The sequence below is a fragment of the Podarcis muralis genome, chromosome 11 (assembly GCF_964188315.1).
Source record: "Podarcis muralis chromosome 11, rPodMur119.hap1.1, whole genome shotgun sequence".
Taxonomy (NCBI): Eukaryota; Metazoa; Chordata; class Lepidosauria; order Squamata; family Lacertidae; genus Podarcis; species Podarcis muralis.
In genome coordinates this window covers 2,751,190-2,773,223 of record NC_135665.1, presented here as the reverse complement: position 1 = coordinate 2,773,223, position 22,034 = coordinate 2,751,190, and the positions used below count along the sequence as shown (strand labels likewise).

General features: G+C 47.1%; 1 protein-coding gene across 1 annotated transcript in view; it reads right to left on the bottom strand.

Annotated features, from left to right (window-relative positions):
- Positions 1 to 12,564: 12,564 nt before the first annotated feature.
- The window catches only part of TMC1 (transmembrane channel like 1), a 53,262-nt gene continuing 43,792 nt past the window's right edge, over positions 12,565 to 22,034 (bottom strand). The window contains 6 exon segments of the mRNA XM_077935958.1: positions 12,565 to 12,931; positions 14,431 to 14,545; positions 14,658 to 14,736; positions 15,871 to 15,996; positions 19,669 to 19,908; positions 21,918 to 21,985. Coding sequence (XP_077792084.1) covers positions 12,771 to 12,931; positions 14,431 to 14,545; positions 14,658 to 14,736; positions 15,871 to 15,996; positions 19,669 to 19,908; positions 21,918 to 21,985 — 789 coding nt within the window. The 3' untranslated portion in view covers positions 12,565 to 12,770.

Below are 22,034 nucleotides of genomic sequence, written 5' to 3'. Positions count from 1 at the left end.
GGGCTGCTGGGGCTGTGATGACCCAGGATCTGGAAAACACACAAAAACAGCATTTAAAATAAAATCACCAAAAGAATTCCTGTTAGAACTTTCAACCAGTCTTAATTTCAAGTAATTGCTAGTGATGTGATAATTTCTCAAGGGGTAGATGCAGCCAGCCTTTGGGGGGAAAGACAGGGGAATGATTATTTTTCCTTGCAGCTTTTCTCAACATGGCCAGGTAGCAAAGAGGAAAGCTGCACCAATTTAATTTCTGTCTATGGTGAAGTGCTTAAAAGCAGCACCGGCATCTTGTTGGGGGAGGGGGTGGAGCAGGCAGATGTGGAAATGCCCATGAAGAAGTCGGCTTTAAATCCTCTAAGGCTGGGGTGTACAAAGGCATTACAATGCGTTACATTGCTAACCTATAGGCATTTGCTCAGAAGCAAGTGCCATTGATTCAGTGGGTTTGCTCCCAGGAAAGCAGTCCTAGGTGTGTAGTTTTATGTCACAGAACATTAAGCCATGACCGGAAAAGTGCTGCTTGACAGCTAGGGATAAACATTGGATGGAAACACCCTGACCAAAACAACCACAGAACCATGAAGCGAGAGCCTGATTAAACTCAAGCAGCTGTGAGTCACGCAAAGCAAACCACGGCAAGTGGGCATTGGCAGAAGGAACCCAAGGGGCTCCCGCTTCTTGCCCAGGCGCTTCTGTGCTTGGGCAGCACCCAACAAAATGCAGCCTAAGCACACTTGGAAGCTCAGGTCCATCAACTTTCAACCTTAATGATCAGTGACAGGTCATTTTCTCAAATCATGGCAAGAAATTTCACAAAGGAAACTGGTGTTTTTAATCAAGGCTTCACCCCTAGACACCCCCAAAAGACACCTGCTGGTAGCTGACTGGTGCTTCTTTGCTTCAGCCCAGGAATGGATTAAGAAAGTTGCTTTTGGCAGACCAGGGGAGCAGTGAGAGAAACTGGATCAACCTTTATTTCTTCATACGAAAGATCCCAGGTTTAACCCTTGGCATCTCTTCGAGTGGGGACAGGTGTTATGTAGTGTAGTTTCACCCTGGGCCAACAGGGGGATACTGTATATAGTTTTCACTCAGGTCTGTAGATAGTTTTCACTCAGGTCCGCGGCAGTTATTTTAGGCGGGAACCCTGGGCTGTTGTGGATACAATGTGACAGCCGGCTGCCTATAAATACAGGCCGGCTGAGCTGTTCACGGTCAGTTCTATTCCAGCTTACCATAATAAAGAGCTACTTGAAGAGATCGCTGTGCCGGCTGCTATGTCAACCCACGACTTAACACTGGCGACGAGGATGGGATGGATGGACATCAGAGCACAGCCAGATGCGGCCAGCCTCTGAACTGAGCTGAATCACTGAGCTGAATCACAGAGCGAAATCACTGAGCGAAATCACTGGGCAGAACCAGTTCAGAGCTGACTGTTCTGGCTAGAGCACTGTGTTCCATCCATCACCCTTCACGCCGGCATCGGAATCATGGCTTCACTTGTGCCTCTACCGCCGTTTGCGCCAGCCTCTGAATCATGGGACTCCTACCTCGCTCGGTTCGACTGCTACCTCCAAGCCAACGAACTGACAGCAGTATCACAGGATCGGAAGCGGGGCCTATTCCTCAGCCTCTGTGGGCCTGAGGTGTTTGAGACGGCCCGAGCGTTGGTTGCGCCTGAAGCAGTCCAGGCATCACCATGGGACACGATCCAAGAGAAGCTCCGCAACCACTACGCACCAAAGCCGTCCAAGATTGCTGCCCGCCATGCGTTCTACCACAGGAACCAGGCAGAGGGGGAGTCAATCAACAACTACACCACCGCCCTGCGACAGGCTGCAATGCACTGTGAGTTCCGAGACTTAGACGATGCCCTGATGGATCGAATCGTCTGCGGGGTCCGGGACATCCATCTGCAACGGCGTCTCCTAGCCAAGCCAGACCTCACGCTACAGAAAGCCATTGAGGAGGCTGTGGCCTCAGAAGCTGCTGAACGCTCCGCTCAGGAGATCCGCAAGTCCAGCAGCCTGCGTCTTGCTAGGGAGCCCGTTCCGGTGCATCATGAAGAGGCCAGCAGTGAGGAGGCATCCTCCAGTGAAGACGATGATGTGCACCAGACAAAGCGGGAGCGCAGGAAGTTCCAACAGAAGTCCAAGGGCCAACCGGAATGTGCTGGCTGCGGAGGCAACCATTCCCGTGCCAAGTGTCGATTCAGAGACGCCATCTGTAGGAGGTGTTCCAGAAGGGGCCACATCGCTAAGGTCTGCCGATCGGCTCCGTCTGACACCCCCCCTTCATCGACTCGCAAGTCCAAGTCTTCACTCCAGTCTGCCAAGGAAAGTTGTTTCGCTCTCACCAACTGCCGCTGCCCGTCTGGAACCACGATTGGCCAAACCGACTCGCCTACGAGACGCAAGCTGAACGTCACGGTGCTCATTGAAGGAGCTCCATGTGACATGGAGATCGACACCGGGTCTGCCCTGTCCATCGTGTCATGGAGCACCATCAAAAGACTGGTACCCAGAGTGTCCAAAAGGCAACTCGACTCTCACCGCGTACACCTGAGAGACTACCAGGGAAACGACGTTCCCGTGGTAGGCGTTGGCCGGTTCCGGATCGCCTTCAAGGATTTTTCGGGCCTGCTCCGGTTGGTGGTGGTCGAAGGTCAGCGGCCAAGCCTCCTAGGGCTAGACTGGTTTGATGCCCTCGGCCTGGAAGTCACCGGCATCAACTGCATCTCTAACGCAGAGACTGAGGGTCTGGTCAAAGACTTTGCCGAGGTTTTTGACGGCACCTTGGGCCAATATACAGGTACGCCCATCTCCTTTAGCCTGGATCCACAAGTCGCCCCCATCAAGCTAAAGCCACGCCGGGTTCCCTTTGCTCTCAAGGCTAAGGTGGACGAACAACTGGACAAACTGATCGCCCAAGGAGTTTTGGAGCCGGTTGACCACGCAAAGTGGGAAACCCCCATCGTCACGCCTGTCAAGCCAGATGGGTCGGTGAGAATCTGCGCTGACTACAAGTGCACGATCAACAAGGCACTTCAGCAGCACGCTTATCCGGTTCCTGTTGTCCAACACCTGCTGCATTCCCTGGGTGAGGGTAAGGTCTTCGCTAAGCTGGACCTTGCCCAAGCCTATCAACAACTGCCAGTCGATGATGCCACTGCTGAAGCCCAGACGATCGTCACCCACCGGGGGGCATTCCGTTGCCGCCGGTTGCAGTTCGGGGTGAGTGTGGCTCCTGGCATCTTCCAAGGCCTTATGGAGCGTCTCCTGCAAGGGTTTCCGGGCGTGGTACCATATTTTGATGACGTCTTGGTGTCTGCAGACTCACACCAGCAGCTGTTCGAGCGCCTCCGTGCCGTGCTGACCAGGTTCCAGGAGGCCGGGCTCAAGGTAAAAAGGGAGAAGTGCCAGATCGCCGTTCCACAGGTAGAGTTCCTGGGCTATCTTATCGATGCCTCCGGTCTTCATCCAACCACATCCAAGATCCGCGCTATCCAGCAGGCCCCCACTCCAAAGAACAAAACGGAGTTGCAGGCGTTCCTGGGGCTGCTGAACTTTTATAACATGTTCCTGCCCCACAAAGCCACAGTGGCTGAGCCTCTTCACCGACTCCTTAGCACTAAGACGCCTTGGGCCTGGGGTCATCGGGAGACGGCGGCTTTCAACGCGGTCAAGGCTCTCCTTTCTTCGGACAGTGTGCTGGTACAGTACAGTGAATCCAGGCCGCTGGTCCTTGCCTGCGACGCCTCACCTTTTGGCATCGGGGCTGTCCTTAGTCACCGTTTTCCAGATGGAAGAGAAGCACCGCTCGCCTACTTTTCCAGGACACTATCTCCGACGGAACGGAATTACAGCCAGCTCGACAAGGAGGCATTGGCACTTGTGGCTGGAGTGAAGAGGTTTCATGAATACCTCTATGGCAGGACTTTTGACCTCATCACTGACCACAAGCCACTCCTGGGCCTCCTCGCCGGTGATCGTCCAACTCCACCGGTCCTCTCACCACGCATGCTGCGATGGACTGTTTTCCTGGCTGCCTACCACTACCGGCTCATCCACCGCCCGGGGAAATCGATGGGCCATGCCGACGCCCTCAGCCGTTGCCCTCTTCCAGCATTTGTGGAAGACCCGGCTCCAGCTTCATCGCTCCTTCTGATTGAGGATCTTCCGGCAGCGCCTGTGTCGGCTGCCACTGTGGCCTCCGCATCTGCCCAGGATCGCACCATCAGCCGGGTGCTCAACTGGGTGTGGAGGGGGTGGCCACAAGGGCCCTTTGCATCGGAGTTCCAGCCCTTCGCAACCAGACAACATGAACTCTCAGCTCATCGCGGCTGTCTGCTGTGGGGAGACCGCGTCGTGATTCCCCAGGGACTCCGTCAGCGCGTCCTGGAGGCTCTGCACGTTGGCCACCCGGGAATTGTCAAAATGAAGGCGTTGGCTCGGTGTTACGTCTGGTGGCCTAATATGGACGATGCCATCACTGCCTGGGTGTCCGCCTGTCAAGCGTGCCAGGAGTCGAGGCCTGCACCACCGGCAGCTAAGGGATACACGTGGGAGACGCCAAAGACACCCTGGTCGAGGGTGCACATCGATCTGGCTGGCCCCTTTCACGGCCGGACCTTTATGGTAGTGGTGGACGCCTATTCCAAATGGCTGGAGGTCGCCCTGATGCCCTCCACCACTACCGAAGCTGTCATCCGGGTGCTGCGAGGCCTGTTTGCAACGCATGGGTGTCCTGATGTCCTTGTCTCTGACAACGGACCGCAGTTCACATCAGGCACGTTTGAGCGGTATCTTTTGGGACTGGGCATCCGCCATGCCCTAACGGCACCCTTTCATCCATCCAGCAACGGGCAAGCGGAAAGAATGGTGCGCTCGACAAAAGAGGCACTGGCGCGCCTGGACCGGGGAGACTGGCATGAGCGGGTCGCCGAATACTTGTTCGCGCAACACATCACCCCTCATGCGGCCACAGGGAGGAGTCCTGCGGAACTGCTTATGGGCCGCCGCCTCAGGTCACCGCTCGACCGGCTACACCCAGACTTTGCCGTGGCTGAACCCCCAGGCTGTGCCAACGCACCACGGTCATTTGTCCCAGGAAACCAGGTCTTTGCCCGGAACTATGTGGGGGACATCCCTTGGGTGCCAGCCACAGTAGTGGGAGTCACTGGACCTCGCTCGTACCAGGTGGCACTCGAAGACGGGCGCTTGTGGCGACGGCACATAGACCAACTTAGGCGCAGGGTTGGGGACTTGGACACTACCGAGGTGCCCCCAACTGCGCTTGCGGCTCCAGAAGAGACACGTACAGATGGCGAGGCTCCACCTACACCTCCCTCGCAAACTGCCAGCGTGGAGCCGAACCAAGCCGTCTCAGAACAGACTCAGACCACTCCACTTGCGGAGGCTCCACTCACAGCAGCGGATCCAGGGGAGTTGGTTCCAACGCCACCTAGGGTCGCACCACAGCCTCAGCGAGAACTGTGTGGCCCTCCGGACTTGGCTACCAGTCCCCGGCGGTCTGGCAGAGTTTCCAAGCGCCCAACTCATTTAAAGGACTATGTTGTTGGACAGGTATCACTGTTGGTCTAAGTATGGGAAATGTAACCGATATGCTTTTGTGCCTAATTGAACCATTACGCGTAGTGCTGTATATAAGGAAACCATTACGATTGTAACTAACGCCTTATCTCGGTGGGGAGGGGTGTTATGTAGTGTAGTTTCACCCTGGGCCAACAGGGGGATACTGTATATAGTTTTCACTCAGGTCTGTAGATAGTTTTCACTCAGGTCCGCGGCAGTTATTTTAGGCGGGAACCCTGGGCTGTTGTGGATACAATGTGACAGCCGGCTGCCTATAAATACAGGCCGGCTGAGCTGTTCACGGTCAGTTCTATTCCAGCTTACCATAATAAAGAGCTACTTGAAGAGATCGCTGTGCCGGCTGCTATGTCAACCCACGACTTAACAACAGGCTTCTGTTAGAGGCAGCAGAACCTCAGGTAGTTAAGTATTTTTATTGCTTTTTATTGATTTGGGGGGCAGTTGCCCCCTAACCCCCCCCCCAGCTGCACCCATGAGCGCTAGCAGAGAGCCCTGCCTGAAATCGTGGAGAGCCTTTGCCAGTTACTGTAGTAGACAATACTGAGCTTATGATCCAATTCAGCTTCCTATTGTCATTGTGAGCTGGGAATAAGCTGACCATTTAGTAGATATTTCAAAAACTGCTGCCTTCTCAGGCTTTTATTTTGAAGGAGTCCAATGCTAGCCACAAACTGATTTTTTACATTCAGATCATAGCAGAGCGGCTGAGCAGGGTTCACACACAGCATAGCAGCCCAAGTGAGAGGATGTAGGTGTCCCAGCTTCCCAACACAATGGGTTGCTGGCCCTTACCAAGAGGGAGAGGGGAGGGCAAGGCATGGCCCGGTGCTGTGTGTGACCGCTCCAGCCAAAGAGCAGTGGTGTTCCACCTGCACCACCTCACCAGCTGCTAGCCATGGTTGAATGTAGCTCAAAATACCATGCACCAACCAGACCAGGTTTTGTGGAGGGGCAAGATGACCTCCTTGTGATGGCCTGGGATTCCGAGTCTGAGAGTGAACCGGAGGAATCCCAGCCGGCACAGGAGTCCCCGCCTCCAGGGCCGGCTGAACTGGGGCAGGGCCTTGATTCTGAGGAGCCTGCACCTGTGCCAGATCCTCAGGAGCAGGCACCAGGTGAAACCATTCTGGCCCCAGAGGTGCTTGAGGACTCAGTGTCTACAGGTGAGCCTCCCCCGGGGCCCAGTAACCCTTTGGCCTCTCCTGAACTGCAGAGGCTTAGGGCAGAGAGGCGGAGGGAACTGGTTTCTCCCAGGAGGAGTGCTCGCCTTAAGGCCAGGAGAGGCGGGGCTTCTGGGGGCCGGGACCGCCCCTGGCCTTAGAAGAAGATAAAGGCCAGTCAGCCCGGTCCCAGGTTGCGGGAGCAACGTCGTTGTGGAGTACCTGCTCTTACCCGGACCTAGATCTGCATTTCCAGTGTTCCTGTTCCTCGCCCGGCTTCCTGCTTCTGACCATCCAGCGTTCCTGTTCCCGCCCAGCTCCCTGTTTCGGACCTCGCGTCTCATCTTGTGAACTTCTACCCGGCTAGTGACTCAGGACTGAACTTTGGCTACGGTAATAGTACCTTCCCCCCTGGGACCAGCACACTCCTCCTCCTCCCTCCTGTTGCCAATGCCCATTTGTTTACCATCTCACATGGGGCCTAACTCTACAGTCACTCCAGAAAGTGAAAGGTGAGCAGAGGCTCCTTGCTCTTGTCACTGCTTTGCTTCCTTAGAGGGGACAGGTTAGCAGTCAGTGACACCAGAGAGGATGTGCAGTTAAGGCCAAGGAGGCTGCGGTACTGCCCCAACTCCAGCTGGGAGCCCTCAGCAGGTGCTGGAAACAGTGAGCCAGAAACAGAGGGACTGGATGCAAAGGAGAGAGATCCTGCACCTTTAACAGAAGCACTGAGGAGGAAAAATTGGCAAGTGGAGATTTGTGCAATGGATTTCTGAGGCTTCTCTTGAATGCAGGGACTTGAATAAGTAATTAAACATATTCAGAACTGCAAAACACTTTTTTGTTTAGGCAAGACTAACCTGACATGCAATCTTATTACATTCAGGTTTTTTTAAGAAATATCTTGATTTTTATCTATATTTTTGAAAATTTTATTATGTCCACTATTTTTAAAGTCCGTTTTTATCACTATTTTACTGAATATTCTATATAATTTCATGAAAACTGCTTAAATATATTATTATTATTATTATTATTATTATTATTATTATTATTATTATTATATATAAATCTTGCTAAAGGACTCAGTATATTGTCCTAAACCTTGGTTTTATATACTCCTCAAAATCGCTTGGAGTTGCAAAGTGATCTCAGAGTTGGAGAACTGGGGAGATTCACACTGACTGTCTGCTTTTTAAACATATGAAGCTATTCTTCCTAAAACAGTCACCTTTGGATGTTCATAAAATAAATTATTTATTTTGAAAGTGAAACATTTAATAACAGCCCTAGACCAGACACCAGGGAAATGTATAACAAACGGGAAGCCAAAACACAAATCTTTGCAGAGACAAGAGCCCATGAACAGGATGAATCCAGAAACAAGCTAAATATTTAAAGCTAAAAATCCCCATAGTTTAAGGAAGGCATTGTGCAAATAAATAGAAAACATCTGTTGAATTTTTCTTCATTACAGCTTGAGGGGGAATCAGTTGCTGTTGTGAAATGCCCAGATATATTGACCATGCAGTGGTCATGCAGATATATTGACTCAGTGTCAGATCAAATGCTTCACAACTAACCAGCTGATCACAGCAGAAGAGGCAAGATAAACTGTTCTTAATAAAACATTCTACATGATGAGCAGCTAAAGTTGCTCAGGGCAGCAGATTCGTTTTCACAGGTGTGTAACGTCTCAACGCAACTGAGTCCTTGTTGCAGGTAAATCTGTAATGTGAATGACTTAAGCCCTCTTCGTGCCTTCAGTCTGAATGAACCAAGTGGTCTGCAGCAGCTTGTACGATAAGCCCTGTCCCCTTGATGATGCTCCAGCACCAGGCACAGGGCAAGGCAGGATTGGTGCTAGTCTGCCTCAACACATGGGGACATCTCACTAAGGCAGAGCATGCAGCAGTGGAATCGATGCTGCTCTTGCATGCAAGTTTTGTGCAATGTCCACTCAACGCCATCCACATCATTTTCCTATTTAATCCAGACTGGGGGGGGGGGGGGATAAATCACAGCAGGAATGGTAAATCTGGATATAATGGGATGGTGTTCTGATGAGGATGATGTCACGTGGATGCTGCAAAAATCTTGCATGCTGTCATGTGGGGGATGCCCTCCTCTCCAAGGCGCCACTGCCCACCTGCTTGCCATCTCCCTCTGGACCAAAACCGCACAACTGTGCAGCAGAAGAGCTCCATTTCCCTACTCTTGTCATTTCTTGCATGCTCAGAGGTGAACAGGCATCAACAGGGGAGAAACTGCTGGACCAGGAGAATCCACAGAATGGCAAATGCGCCCTCCTGCAAGGGTTTGGGTCTTGGCAGGTGCTCAACAATGCCTGATCCACATTTCTAGATCAGGTCCACCTAGTCCAAAAGTGGACAATATGACATTTCTGGAACCTCATATACAAGATGTAAAGATGATGCTTCTGGTATAGCAGCTATGGGGAACCTGTGGCCCTCCAAATGTTGCTGGACTCCAACCAGCCCCATCTAAGCAGTGCTATTTTTCTAGAAAAAGAGGTGCCGGAACTCACCATGAACACATCTCTCATTCTCTTAGAATGGCAATGGTGTCCATCTGAGAAGGGCTGGAACTGAGTTCCAGCAAGTTCCAGCTGAAAAAAGCCCTGCATCTAAACATGGTGCACATCTAAACATAACAGCTGTTGTTGTTTAGTCATTTAGTCGTGTCCGACTCTTTGTGACCCCATGGACCAGAGCACACCAGGCACTCCTGTCTTCCACTGCCTCCCACAGTTTGGTCAAACTCATGTTGGTTTCTTCAAGAACACTGTCCAACCATCTTGTCCTCTGTCGTCCCCTTCTCCTTGTGCCCTCCATCTTTCCCAACATCAGGGTCTTTTCCAGGGAGTCTTCTTTTCTCATGAGGTGGCCAAAGTATTGAAGCCTCAGCTTCACGATCTGTCCTTCCAGTGAGCACTCAGGGCTGATTTCCTTAAGAATGGAGAGGTTTGATCTTCTTGCAGTCCATGGGACTCTCAAGAGTCTCCTGCAGCACCATAATTCAAAAGCATCCATTCTTCGGCGATCAGCCTTCTTTATGGTCCAACTCTCACTTCCATACATCACTACTGGGAAAACCATAGCTTTAACTATACGGACCTTTGTTGGCAAAGTGATGTCTCTGCTTTTTAAGATGCTGTCTAGGTTTGTCATTGCTTTTCTCCCAAGAAGCAGGCGTCTTTTAATTTTGTGGCTGCTGTCATCATCTGCAGTGATCATGGAGCCCAAGAAAGTAAAATGCCTCCATTTCTTCCCCTTCTATTTGCCAGGAGGTGATGGGACCAGTGGCCATGATCTTCGTTTTTTTGATGTTGAGCTTCAGACCATATTTTGCACTCTCCTCTTTCACCCTCATGAAAAGGTTCTTTAATTCCTCCTCACTTTCTGCCATCAAGAATGTGATTTTGGCCATAAAACTCCATGGACAAAGACAACAGGCATATAAAACATAACAGTATGTCCTTTTAAAATGTGGGGTTCTTTTTTAGGGGGGTTATTGGGTGGTTGTTGTTTTTATTTTGATTATGTATTTTGTGGCTTTATATTTTGATTTTATTCTGTGAACCATCCTGACACCTCTGGGTATATAAATTCAATAAATAAATAAATAAATAAATAATAAAATAAACAGAATGCCTAAGCATAGACGCTCCATCTATCGTTCATAATAGTTGGCATCTGTATTTTGTGCAAGCACATTGTTACAAACGATTACTGCCAGACCAACTCTCCGAGGGCTTCTAGCAAGAGGAAACTTGTCATCTCCCTAGAACGTGGGGCAGAGATCAGGGCAACCTGAAGCCTGTGGATCTTATATCAGCTAGCCTCTGTTGTCTCAGGCAAAGAATAGTTAGTAAACTGCCATCTTGTCTGAAGTATTGTTTCCTGACCTAAATAAATGTTCCATATCCTCCAAGAATTTGTCAGGGTGGTGGTGTTTGTTAAGCCATCTAAGCTACATGCATCTTGGTTCGACTATGTCAACAAGGTATCAACGAATAAAAAGGGAGCAGTGAGCTTAGCCAAGCCAAGTTGAGATCTGCCCTCTGGTGGTTCTGTGGTTTCATTACATACAGAAGTGAAGGCACATAAAAACAACAACCAGTGGGCTGTTCATAACAAGTCATTTTTGTATAAAGCAGTGTTTCCTCCAACTGTTTTTGGACTACAACTCCCATCCTTCCTAGCTAGCAGGACCAGTGATCACACTGGTATCAAGGGAACTTTTTCTACCCACTCCTTTTCATCTCTAAAACTTACGATCTAGATAAGAATTTATAAAATTAAAAACCCTTGAAGAACACACAAAAATATCTTTGCATTTTTTAAAAAGAAAACATACTGCAGTCTTTAATATTTACAGAGAGTACAGTTTGTAATATTCTCCAAATTACATCCCAATTAAGTTAACGAAACTTGGAAACTTAATTCACCAGTATGTCTAAAGTGCTCCAATACCTTCACATGAGCTTGTGCAGGAGAACTTCCCATTGCATTTTAACCAAGGTGTTGGGTAAAATGCATTGCCATCTACAAGCACTCAAATTAGAAGTCAGCATTCCTTCTCTACAACTCACTTCAAAGCAACATTGGCTTGGATTCTAACAGCTTCCCCCAAAAAGGCTTTTGTGCCTCTCCCTTTCCTTCACTACCCCAACCCATTCCTGAGGAACGGGGAAGAAGTCAACCCCAAATGAGGAGAGCTTTTCACACATGCAACACAACCTTTGAACTCAAGCCATGAGGGAAGGCTTTAATTATTTTAAAATATATAGAGTTGATTCACAAATATTCACAAAGATTTGAAAGTCACTAAAGTATTCAGGTTTGTTTGTGGTTTTAGACAATGCTAGCTCTTCTACACAAATATTTTCAAAGCAACAGCACACTGACTTCATTTTCTTTACATTCTAATGGCGTAAGTTACATAGCCACTTGACTTTCAGACTTCTAGCTCTGTATTAATGTGTATTTGCACCTGGCTTGACCTGCTACTGCCAGCCAGTCAGTGACACTGGCCCCCATTCTCTCCTGGACTTGAATCGTGGCCACCGTGGCTCATGAAGCTAGGTCCCAGCCATATCACCTCTGAAATTCCTGCTTGTTCTAACCCCTGCATCTTTCTGTGAGGGTGAAAAATCTTATTGGATACTTCCCTTTACTACAAGTACGTGGAGTCTAATGTTGTTTAATGAGTTGGAACACTTTGCCTATCAGTAATTTGGAGGTGGTCCTCATATGCTCAGAGACTTTGCGCCTGTTCATCGGGGGAAATAGGAAGCCCAGAACATTTGTTCTTTAGATGTCCCTTTTATGAAGAGGCACGGAGTGAGACCATTGATCCCCGGCTGGTGAGGCTCGCTGACCTCACAGAAAAGCAAAAATGTGACCTTTTCCTGTTAGGCATAGATCATAAGATGACCCGGATGGTCGCCAGATTCTGCGTACAGATCTGTAGGCGCAGACCATCCCCCGACCCAAACTAGGTCGTTAAGATAATCCCCAAACTCGGTTCCATGGGTGACTCTGGGTCATCTCTCTGCGGTAGCTTATCCTAAAGTTTTAAGTGTCTATACGCTTATTGCATTTATAAATTTTAAATTTATTGGTGTACATTGTTTTAAATGTTTGTTTTCCTTCTGGGATTGTACCTCCAAGTGTGTTTTATAAGCTGGTCTCCGACCGTAATCTGGAGGTGGTCCTGGCGTGTTCACTTCGGCAGCACATATACTAAAATTGGAACGATGGAGGTGGTCCTGGCATCCTTGGCGACATGCCTGCAAAGTGTGGGCTTCTGGGAGTGTATCCATTCATGCCACTGACCCTTGGAATAAGGTTACCAGATTTTTTTCAATGAATCCGGGGACACTTTTCAACTTCAATGGATTTTGTATGGGGACTGAGTTGAAAATCTGGTGACTGTCCCCGGGAAAGGGGGACATCTGGTAACCTTACCTTGGAGCCGCTGGCCGGGTCACTGCTATCTGTGGGGGAGGCGCAGGGCCACCTCGTCCTCTGCCACAGGGAGGTTGGCTTCCATTTGCAATGCCTGGTTTTCCTTCCTTCTGTTCACCTGGCTTTTTCTTGGTCTCATTTGCTCCTTTTTCTTTATCTGAAAACATTGTTGGGGGAAAAACAGGACTTATTTTTTGAACCCAAAGCCAGAATGCAAATTCTGGACTGAAACATGGCACATGTAAGACATGCTTCTGTGGTTGGCACCTAGTGGTCAAAGGTTGGAACTGAGCCTGCTCTAGGCTTGTGGTCTTGGGAGGGGTTCCAATACGGATAGCAGACTAAAAACTGTGTAACAGAAACAAAGAAATGAAACTAGTTATTGTTTCAGCCTACCTACGCTATAGCACCCTTCACAAACATTTGCCAAAAAGGTTAGGCTGCAAAGGAGCGACAAGAGTATCAGTAGTTTCTTATAAAGGCCTCTGCTTCAAACAAAACAATCTTTAATGTTCTGACTGAGCTGAGGGAAGGCAATTGCAAACCTAGTTTGAAACCAGCTAAGAGGTCTTGGTACAGTATGTAAGGCATAAGACATTGGACTTTGTGCAGTTCTCCTCATCCTGATAGGGAACTGCAACTTCCATCGGTCCCAGCCAGATTGCCAAGAATCAGGAATAATAGGAGTCCAAAATATCTGTAGGATGCAGGACTGGAAAAGACTGCATTAGGCTCCTTCATTCATGCATAACATGAAAGGATGTCATATATGTTTTTTGGCTGAGAGACTGCTAATCCCACCCACCAAGGTCTTGTGGCCCCCTGCCCACATTAGGCAAGTACATCTGTAAAGGGAAGCCTCTTAAGAATGGACTTCTACGCATAGATTCCAGAATGGTGGAAAGTCTAATCTGTGGAAAGCCATTCTGTAGAAGTCTAATCACATTGGGTTTCCTTTGCAGATCCAAATGCCTGGTGCATGAGCATTTGGGGGGCTTCTGCTTAGCCCCACAGCCCCATTCTACACCCCCTCTATCTGTCCATCCCCCCAGCCACAGCTCCCCAAAAGACCTATCTGGAGACTTGGGAAAATATCCTGAACACCCCCCCAACTGTCCTGATAAAACCGGGAGATCCTGTTACTTCACACAAGAGCACAGCAGACATTTTAGGTGCCATGATCTCACCCCACCCCCAAAAAGCACTTTTAAGGGCTGAAATCTCGCATGAGTCATGTGACTCGTGCAGGAAGGTAGCCCCAGAAGACGGCACCCCGGTTTTTTGCTTCGAAATGTTAGAGGGTATTTGAACAATGGGACAAAGCTGAGTTTCTGGAGGGTTCTCCTAAACTAAGGTGATCTTCACCTGGTTTTCAACAATCCTCCTACCCATCCCACATCCTACAGAACAGCCATCTGCAAAGGCTTTTCAAGGGGCACAGATGGCTGCAGTGCAGAGAAGGAAAAAAGAAAGTTTTCTTTTGTGAATTCCCTTCCATTCACTTCTCTTAATACTGAAGTCAATATCATTTTCTCTGTAAATCTCCTGCAGTTTGTAAACTACAAGTCCCAGAATCCCTGGCAGGAAATGATGCTCTGTGCATCACTGACAGCTGAGGAGGCAGCTTCCTGTAATGGCTTTCAACCTGTTCCTCACCTTGACCCTCTTTTGGATTGCTGGCTTTGGGCGCTGTCTCAAAGGGGTTTTCTTCAGCTTCCCCCCGCGCTTGCTGTGCCTTTAGTTTGTTCCTCCTTTTGTTTTCCTCAGCTTGCTAATGTGAAGAACAAAAGTGAACATCCCAGAATTAGTCTCACGAATAATCACCATCTAATGAGAAGCAAACAAACTAAAAACCCTATAACAATCTTTTGCAGCATCCTTACATTTTGCAATTTCTTCTTGAGCTCGAGATTCATATCTTGGTACCCTTTTGATATAGCGTTGAGGTAGTAGATACTCAGGCTAAATGGGGGGGGGAACCACATATGCAATGTCACATAATTATTACAACCATTAAAAACCATTTTTAAAGTAGAAATAGGGAGAAATTTCATTCAGTTCACATTTTGAACCAAAACAGTTATTTTTCTGTTATTTATTTTATTTCTTATCTGCACTTCACCATAAGGCCCCAGGGTGGTTTACAACAAATATAATATTAAAATCAGCTAAAACTAATTACTGTCAAGGGAACAGGGTGGATCTTGAAATAAATATCTCATGTGTCAAAGTCCAGGGTAAAGAGGCTAGCTTTTGAAATTCACACTTCTCTGAATATTTTGATATAGTTCTCTAATGACAATGTGGATATTAGAGGAAAGTGTTAATAAAACTGCATAAGAAGAAATTTCTTTCACTTGAGAGAATCCAAAATTGACAGATTCATGCATCTCTATTTTAAGCAGAGTGATATAACAACCATCTTCCCTACCAGAAGCAGATGCAAGTGAATTGCACCCTAGACAAAAACTATGGTTTGATGTTTCTGGAGTCCTTGCAACGCTGTGTCAAGTACTACTTTTACACAACCACATCCTTTAGTTGCTATTTCATCCTTGAGGCATCTCCCTTGCCCCCCACCCCCGTTTAGCTGCTTTAAAGGAACTCTGAGGTGAATAATCTCAGAATTCTGGCAGGGATGGCCTAAGAGATGGTCTTGCCTGAGACAATATGGCATCCCCTCAGCCGCTCCTTCCATTGGCAGGAGCCAAGTGGCCTGAAAGATGAATTGTACTTCTAACACTGGCAGTGGAATAGCATCTTCCACCACACCTGAGCGTAACAAGCAAGTTTAGGGAGCGTATGACAGGCCTGAGGCACACAAAACTGAGGAAGGGAACAGCTGGTGGGATCAGGAAGAAAGGGGGGATGTTGCTGTGCCCCCTGCCAGCTTCTGCTCCTCAAGGCAATTATCTCAATCTGCCTAACAACAGAGCCAGCTTTGAATTCAGGGGCCATTAAAAGAGAAGTCCACCTTCCCCGCCCTCCATCCCTTTAGCCCTCCTGCCTCCCCTGGGTAGTGAATGTGTTCTACGTATGTCTAAAAAAAATGGGGATGTATTTATTTGTAAGCATATAAATGTGTACTGTACATACACCATCAGTAGTATGAAGGGCAGGATCACACCAGGGTTTGAGAGAAGTCTGAAAACCTTCCGAAACCAGGAAGGGAAATCATGCTCCAGAGTTTCTCCAATGACCTCAAACATTCTGGTTTTCCCGCTGTTAGTGCAAAGACACACAGAGATAAAGGGTGGGAATGTAAATAGTGTTTTTGTTAAAGTAATACTAATAACAAATACAAATATTATTTATTTGTGTAGCTGAAGCAATTACAAAAAACCACGAATAATTCACAACCATAGTAATGCCAGAATATAACCCAATCAGTCTTTATTGCTACCAGATATATTAAACCACTCAAGGAATTTTAGCTTTTGGAGGGGTCTCCTAACAACTCTCAGCACCCTTAACAAATTACATTTCCTAGGATTGTTTTTTTTTTGGGGGGGGGGGAGCAATGACTATAAAAATGGTATAACAGTGCTTTAAATGTATACGTAGTGCAAATGTGGCAGTTCACACGACTGAATGCCTATTCGTCTTTTCAGAAAGGGTGGGGGGGCTCCTCCATCCCCAAATACCCCTGTTATGTACTAAGCTTGGATCCTAGAACAATAGGCAAGTAGGATCCTAGAATGCAACAACTGATTGGCTTGCAGGAAAAGACCAATCAGGCTCCAGGAGGGAAGCAGAATCAGCCAATCAGACGGGACTCATTGTGTAAATAATGTATATAAAAGCCTGAGGTTTGGGGGCGCAGTTCAGTCACTGTTTTACAAGCGGCAATAAAGAGCATGAAATCACTACAGGACTCCAAGTATATTTCAACCCCCCACGAGGAAAATTAGATTTCACAGAGGAAGATTGTAGCCTAGCCTTTTCACTGATACGTTAATTTTCTGTATGTTGGAATTAGGCGTGCATGAGCTTACACCAAAAGTCAAGGCATTCTCTCTAATCAAGTGGTACACATAGCAGTGGTTTCTCCACAGGGCTGAAGGAGCACCAGGCACATCTTCCTTCCTACAGCCCAGGGCAAGTGGCTAGGCAGCAGCTCACAGGAGGGAGAAGAGCAGGGCCTTGTTCACTTCCCTCTGCTCACTGACATTCAAGCAGGGGCGCCCACATTTGCAAGCAACTCAGGTGAATCCTGAGAACATCTGGAGAAGAATTTCATACTGCTGACCCTCCTGCATTAAAAGAGCCCTGGAGGGTATTACACATTCATTTGTTATGGGGCTGTCCATGAAAGTGCCATGTGTTGTTTCATGTGCGCTTTTTACAAAATAGTGCAAGAGTGGAAGCAGTTAATGAGACAGTGGGGTCGTTATATCCTTGCACAAGTTCTGGGGCTGCACATATACAGATCCACCTCTAGATGTCACACATGGCTTTCCAGAATTATAAATGAAAACTAGCGTGCCTCAGCATCCCCTGTTTTCTAGCTATTGACTTTCTTGAGGTCTTTTCCAGATTTTGAAGCAAAAGAGCATGTTAATGAATCTGGGCCTTATCTTGAGTCTGAGAGCAAAGGACCTGGGTTTCCACACAGCTCAGTAATAATTACCGGTATTGTTGTTTACATCAGTGGCCCTTTGCTGAGTAAGAAAAGCGCAAACTTGTGAGATATTGCCAAGACCCACAGCCACATGGCACTGCTGTGCAACCCAGGTGAGGGATGTTTTGGTGGGATGGCGGTGCCAGGGCAGGGTTGTACTTCCTGTTTCACCTCAAGCGGCAAAGAGGGAAGCACTGCCTCTAACTGGAAGGGAAAGAGATAGGGAAGTAGCATTCTAAGTATTTGGGGAAGCAGTCTAGGCCAGCACTGGGATACTAGATCTAGCCAGCAGGCCAGGACCTGAAGGTTGTGGATATGCTCCAGTTTACTCTGCATCCAGTGAACTCCCACTGCTGGTTTGAGAAGCAGTGCGCACACAATGTTTGCCACAATCCATATTTGTCCCTACTCTATCCTTATCTTTCCAACATAAATATCCCTCATCTAGCCAATCCCAGTAGAGCTTGCTATCTGCCAGCCCAGCTTCCAAAGAAACAATCAGGAACTCACTTGAAGTTGTCAATAGTTTCTTTGTAGCCATGTCTTTAATGTCTGCCCCAAACTTAATGTCACATATCACATCAGATGTAGGGCAGGTGGGTATGATCTGAGAAAAACAGTCTCTCGGGCCAAACAGGCCTGTGCCAGGCAGTGCAGGAGAATATGCACAGTTGTGGAAGGAAGCAGAAAGACACAGAGAGTAGCAGAGAAGTGGCATATCCTGCACTGCAACATTTCTCCAATGAAAGTAGGGACATCCTATTCCACCACCACCACCACCATCATTTTACTATTTATAGCCCACCCAGCTGACTGGGTTGCCCCAGCCACTCTGGGCATAAACTTTCCTACACAGAACTTCCTTCAGATGACTCAGGGGTCACATAACTCCATAACCTCCAATATTTCTCTGACGAAAATAGGGACATCCTAAGGAAAAACGGGACAGCTTCTGTAAATCCAGAACTGTCCCTGGAAATAGGGACACTTGGAGGATCTGGGCAAATAATAACAAAACTCCAAAGAGGTTTAAAAGGTAAAGACAAATAGCGTGTTCTGGAAATGCAAAGGGGATGGGAAGTCAGTGTAGAGAGTTGAGGACAATGTGACCCAGCTAAATTCACAAACACTGTTCATTCAAATAAAGCAACAGGCCATATTCTCTTTTTAAAAATGCCATAGATCTATGGGGATATGATTTGTTTTGGCAAGCAAAATATTTTGTATGACTTCTGGAAATTGAAATAAGGCATGAGTAATAGGCCCTTCAGAGACATAGAAATTTAAAAATCAGGAACAATCCCACATTAACATCTAGTTCAATTTGACCTGTACTTTCCCCCCGAGTTTGCGGGGCTGGCGACAGGGAGGAGCAGGCTTCTCCCCCCCCCCCCCGCCAGCCTTCTAACCAAGTCGGGGGACAGCAGGAAAGGCGTGCTGCGCCTCCCCGCTGTCCCCCGAGCTTGTGGGGCTGGCGGTGGGGCTCTCCTGAAGCCTGGAGAGCGAGAGGGGTCGGTGCGCACCGAGCCCTCTCGCTCTCCAGGCTTTAGCGAAAGCCTGCATTCACCCCATAGGACGCACACACATGTCCCCTTCATTTTTGGAGGGGAAAAAGTGTGTCCTATAGGGCAAAAAATACGGTATATATATTTGTTCCTGACTTTTTTTCCCATTCAACATAATAAATGCTACATGCAGAATGCAAATCTGAAGCGCAACTGAGACACTGCCTTGTCCAGGTACCCTGTGCAGCAGCATCTTTTACATAGTTACTCAGAAGTATATCTTATTAAGTTCATAGTAGAAAAGAATATGTTCTGCAGAGTCTGGCACATTCAAAGAACATCTGCAATGTTTCTGGGGATGTTTAAATATCTGTCCTTGACAAAAACTGAGGGGGAAATGTTTACTCAGGCTAACATAAAGGCCCTGCATTGGACTGGAATTATTAAATTTTAAATATAAGTGACCCTGTTATCTGTTGGCATACACAATATACCTTTAGAGCACATTTGAAGCCCATTTCCCCCCTCTAAGAATTCTGGGCACTGTAGTATACTTGTCGTAGAGTTCAAATTTCCAGCAATAATGAACAAACTACAGTGCCCAGAATTCTTTGAAGGGGAAAATGGGCTTCAAATGGGCTTTAAAGGTATAGTATGTATACTGTCTTTGTCACACCTATCTTTCACGAAAGTGCATCCAATGTTATAGCTATTTGTTCAGTAATCCTACATCTGACTTTGAAGAAATGGATATAAAATGCAGTAAACCTGAATGGACCACAGTCAAAGGATGGAGGAACGGAAACAACTGTGTAGACAACTGGCAGCGTGGAGAGGAAGAGAATAAACAGCAGCATGGCCATGTAGAAGTTGTTTGATCGTGAGGCTTTGAAGACTCTCTCATGGGGAACATTGCAGCACATCACAGCCCAGCACTGCAGGTACATGGATGTATGGAGACGGATGACGTTGATCGCCGGCAGACATGGTGCATAAAAAGAGCCCATCCTATGAACATTCAATAAGCCATTTTCTCATAAAAATCTACAAAGGGGGTTCTATGGCAGTAACTCTTTAGCTTTTATATCCCTTTGCTTTCCCAGCCACAAACCCTTGGATCTTCTAAGGATTTGCCCCTTCCAACACTCCCAACACTAGTCCATATTGGTTCGTATTTGGAGATAGGTGCTTTCAAAACAGCCATGTTTATAAAGATTAAGTTAATATGGTTCTTATCTTATCACAGGTACACAATAATAAACATGATAAGCCCCCCTGAGAAAATGCATGCATGCACACACACACACACCACCCTCCACACAGTTCATCCTCCTCTGCTACTCTATTCCCCCAACCTGGTTGGATTGATCTATTATTATCATTTATTACAGTTGCCAGATTGTTCGCATTGTTTCCTGAATCAAAGTGTATTTCATTTTGTCATAGTGTGATTGTTTAGCGATCCCTACAGGTAGTGCTTACTGGTATTTGCAAAAGCGTGAGATTAAACTATAGGGAGCTCATGTGGTTTTTCTCTGCTCTTGTTTTCTCTTCTGCCTGGTATAGAACGGATTAAACTGAATTGGGGTCTAGCAGAGCTAAAATGGAATTATACCAAACAAAAGGGAAGAAACATTATGACAACGTATGACCTTAATTTTGAGGTAACTATCAGATTTTTTCCTAACATTTTATGCAAATTTCAGTTTGCATTGAAAGCTGATGTCATCTGTTTCTGGGAATGCATATGAAATCTGATGTTAGAGCACGCCCCCCACCTGTCCCCAAATTAATATTTGAATGAAATGGGGTGAGTAATATATTTGAAAAAATAATCTCTGGTATTTCACTATTCTCCTCCTTAATGTAATAGTTCAATATCATAGCTGGAAGGCCAAAACTACCACATGTGTAATATGCTGATGTGGAGCTATTCTGGGCAAACGTTGGGGCACAGAATTCTGCATTAGCTGCAATTTCAAAATCAACCTTAAGGGCAGCACACACAGAGCACACTGCAGTAGTCCAGTCTAGAGGCTGCCAAGGCCTGCACTATCGCGTCCTTTCCAGGATTGGCTGTGGGTGGTGTACCAGTGGGAACTGGAAGAGTGCCCTCCTGGCCACTACAAACTTCTACGCCTCCAGTGACATGGATGGATCTAGGAGGAACTCTCTCAAGCATGTCTCTCCCATGTATCGGTCTCTACAGCCACAACAGGTGCTGTAACCTTCCAATAGTTTGACTTTACCTCCAAAGGCACATTCTTCCATTGTGTCCCAAGACAGGGATGCCAACCAACCACTCTGAAGGTATGTTCCTGCTTCTTTATAATTGTTTATTTTATTCATAATTGAATAGTTTATTCCTAAATTAATAACTGACTGCTGTAGCTGAAGGGTCAAACTGAATTTATTACAGCATAAACGCAGAAACATGTCTATCGTATAGAACTGAGCTCAGGGGGATTCACAGCAGTGCTTGCCAATGGTGGAGCGTGAAGGCATGGATCTTTCTTGAAAGGTAAACACCAACTTCCACATTCATGATTTGCCACGATATTTATAGCCTCCTGTGTTTTTGTCACATTGGAGGAGCCAAATGTAGGAGCAAGGAAGCAACGCCGAATAAGAAACTAATAATGATTGCCCTGTATATGCCCAGTATATTCCAAAAGTCTGACAACAACAATGGCTGAATTTGTCACACCTGAAAGGTGGCATCCGACATGACTATGTCTTCAGAGAAGGACTCATGATTGAGTCACCATTTGTTACTCTCAATTTATAACAGCTTATTTCACAGCGTCCAGGCATGATTTCAGTGAAGTCACACCACAGTAAAGCTGGTACAATGAAGTGGAGAATCAAGACCAGAGGTGACAAGTGTGATTTTCCACATTTATATCAGAGATTTGACAAGCAAAGCAGAAGAATTCAGTCACATTGGAAAACCTTAACCTTAAGTAAAGCCACTTCTACAAGATCTCTCGTGCAGTATTCCACCAAGACACACTTACCAGATCATGCCTTGATTGAAGATCAGGCCCAACACATTTCCACTAATATCAAATTCTGAATATGAAGGCTGAAGGGAAAGCATAATGAATTCTCTTAGAGTTGCAACAAAGCTTTAA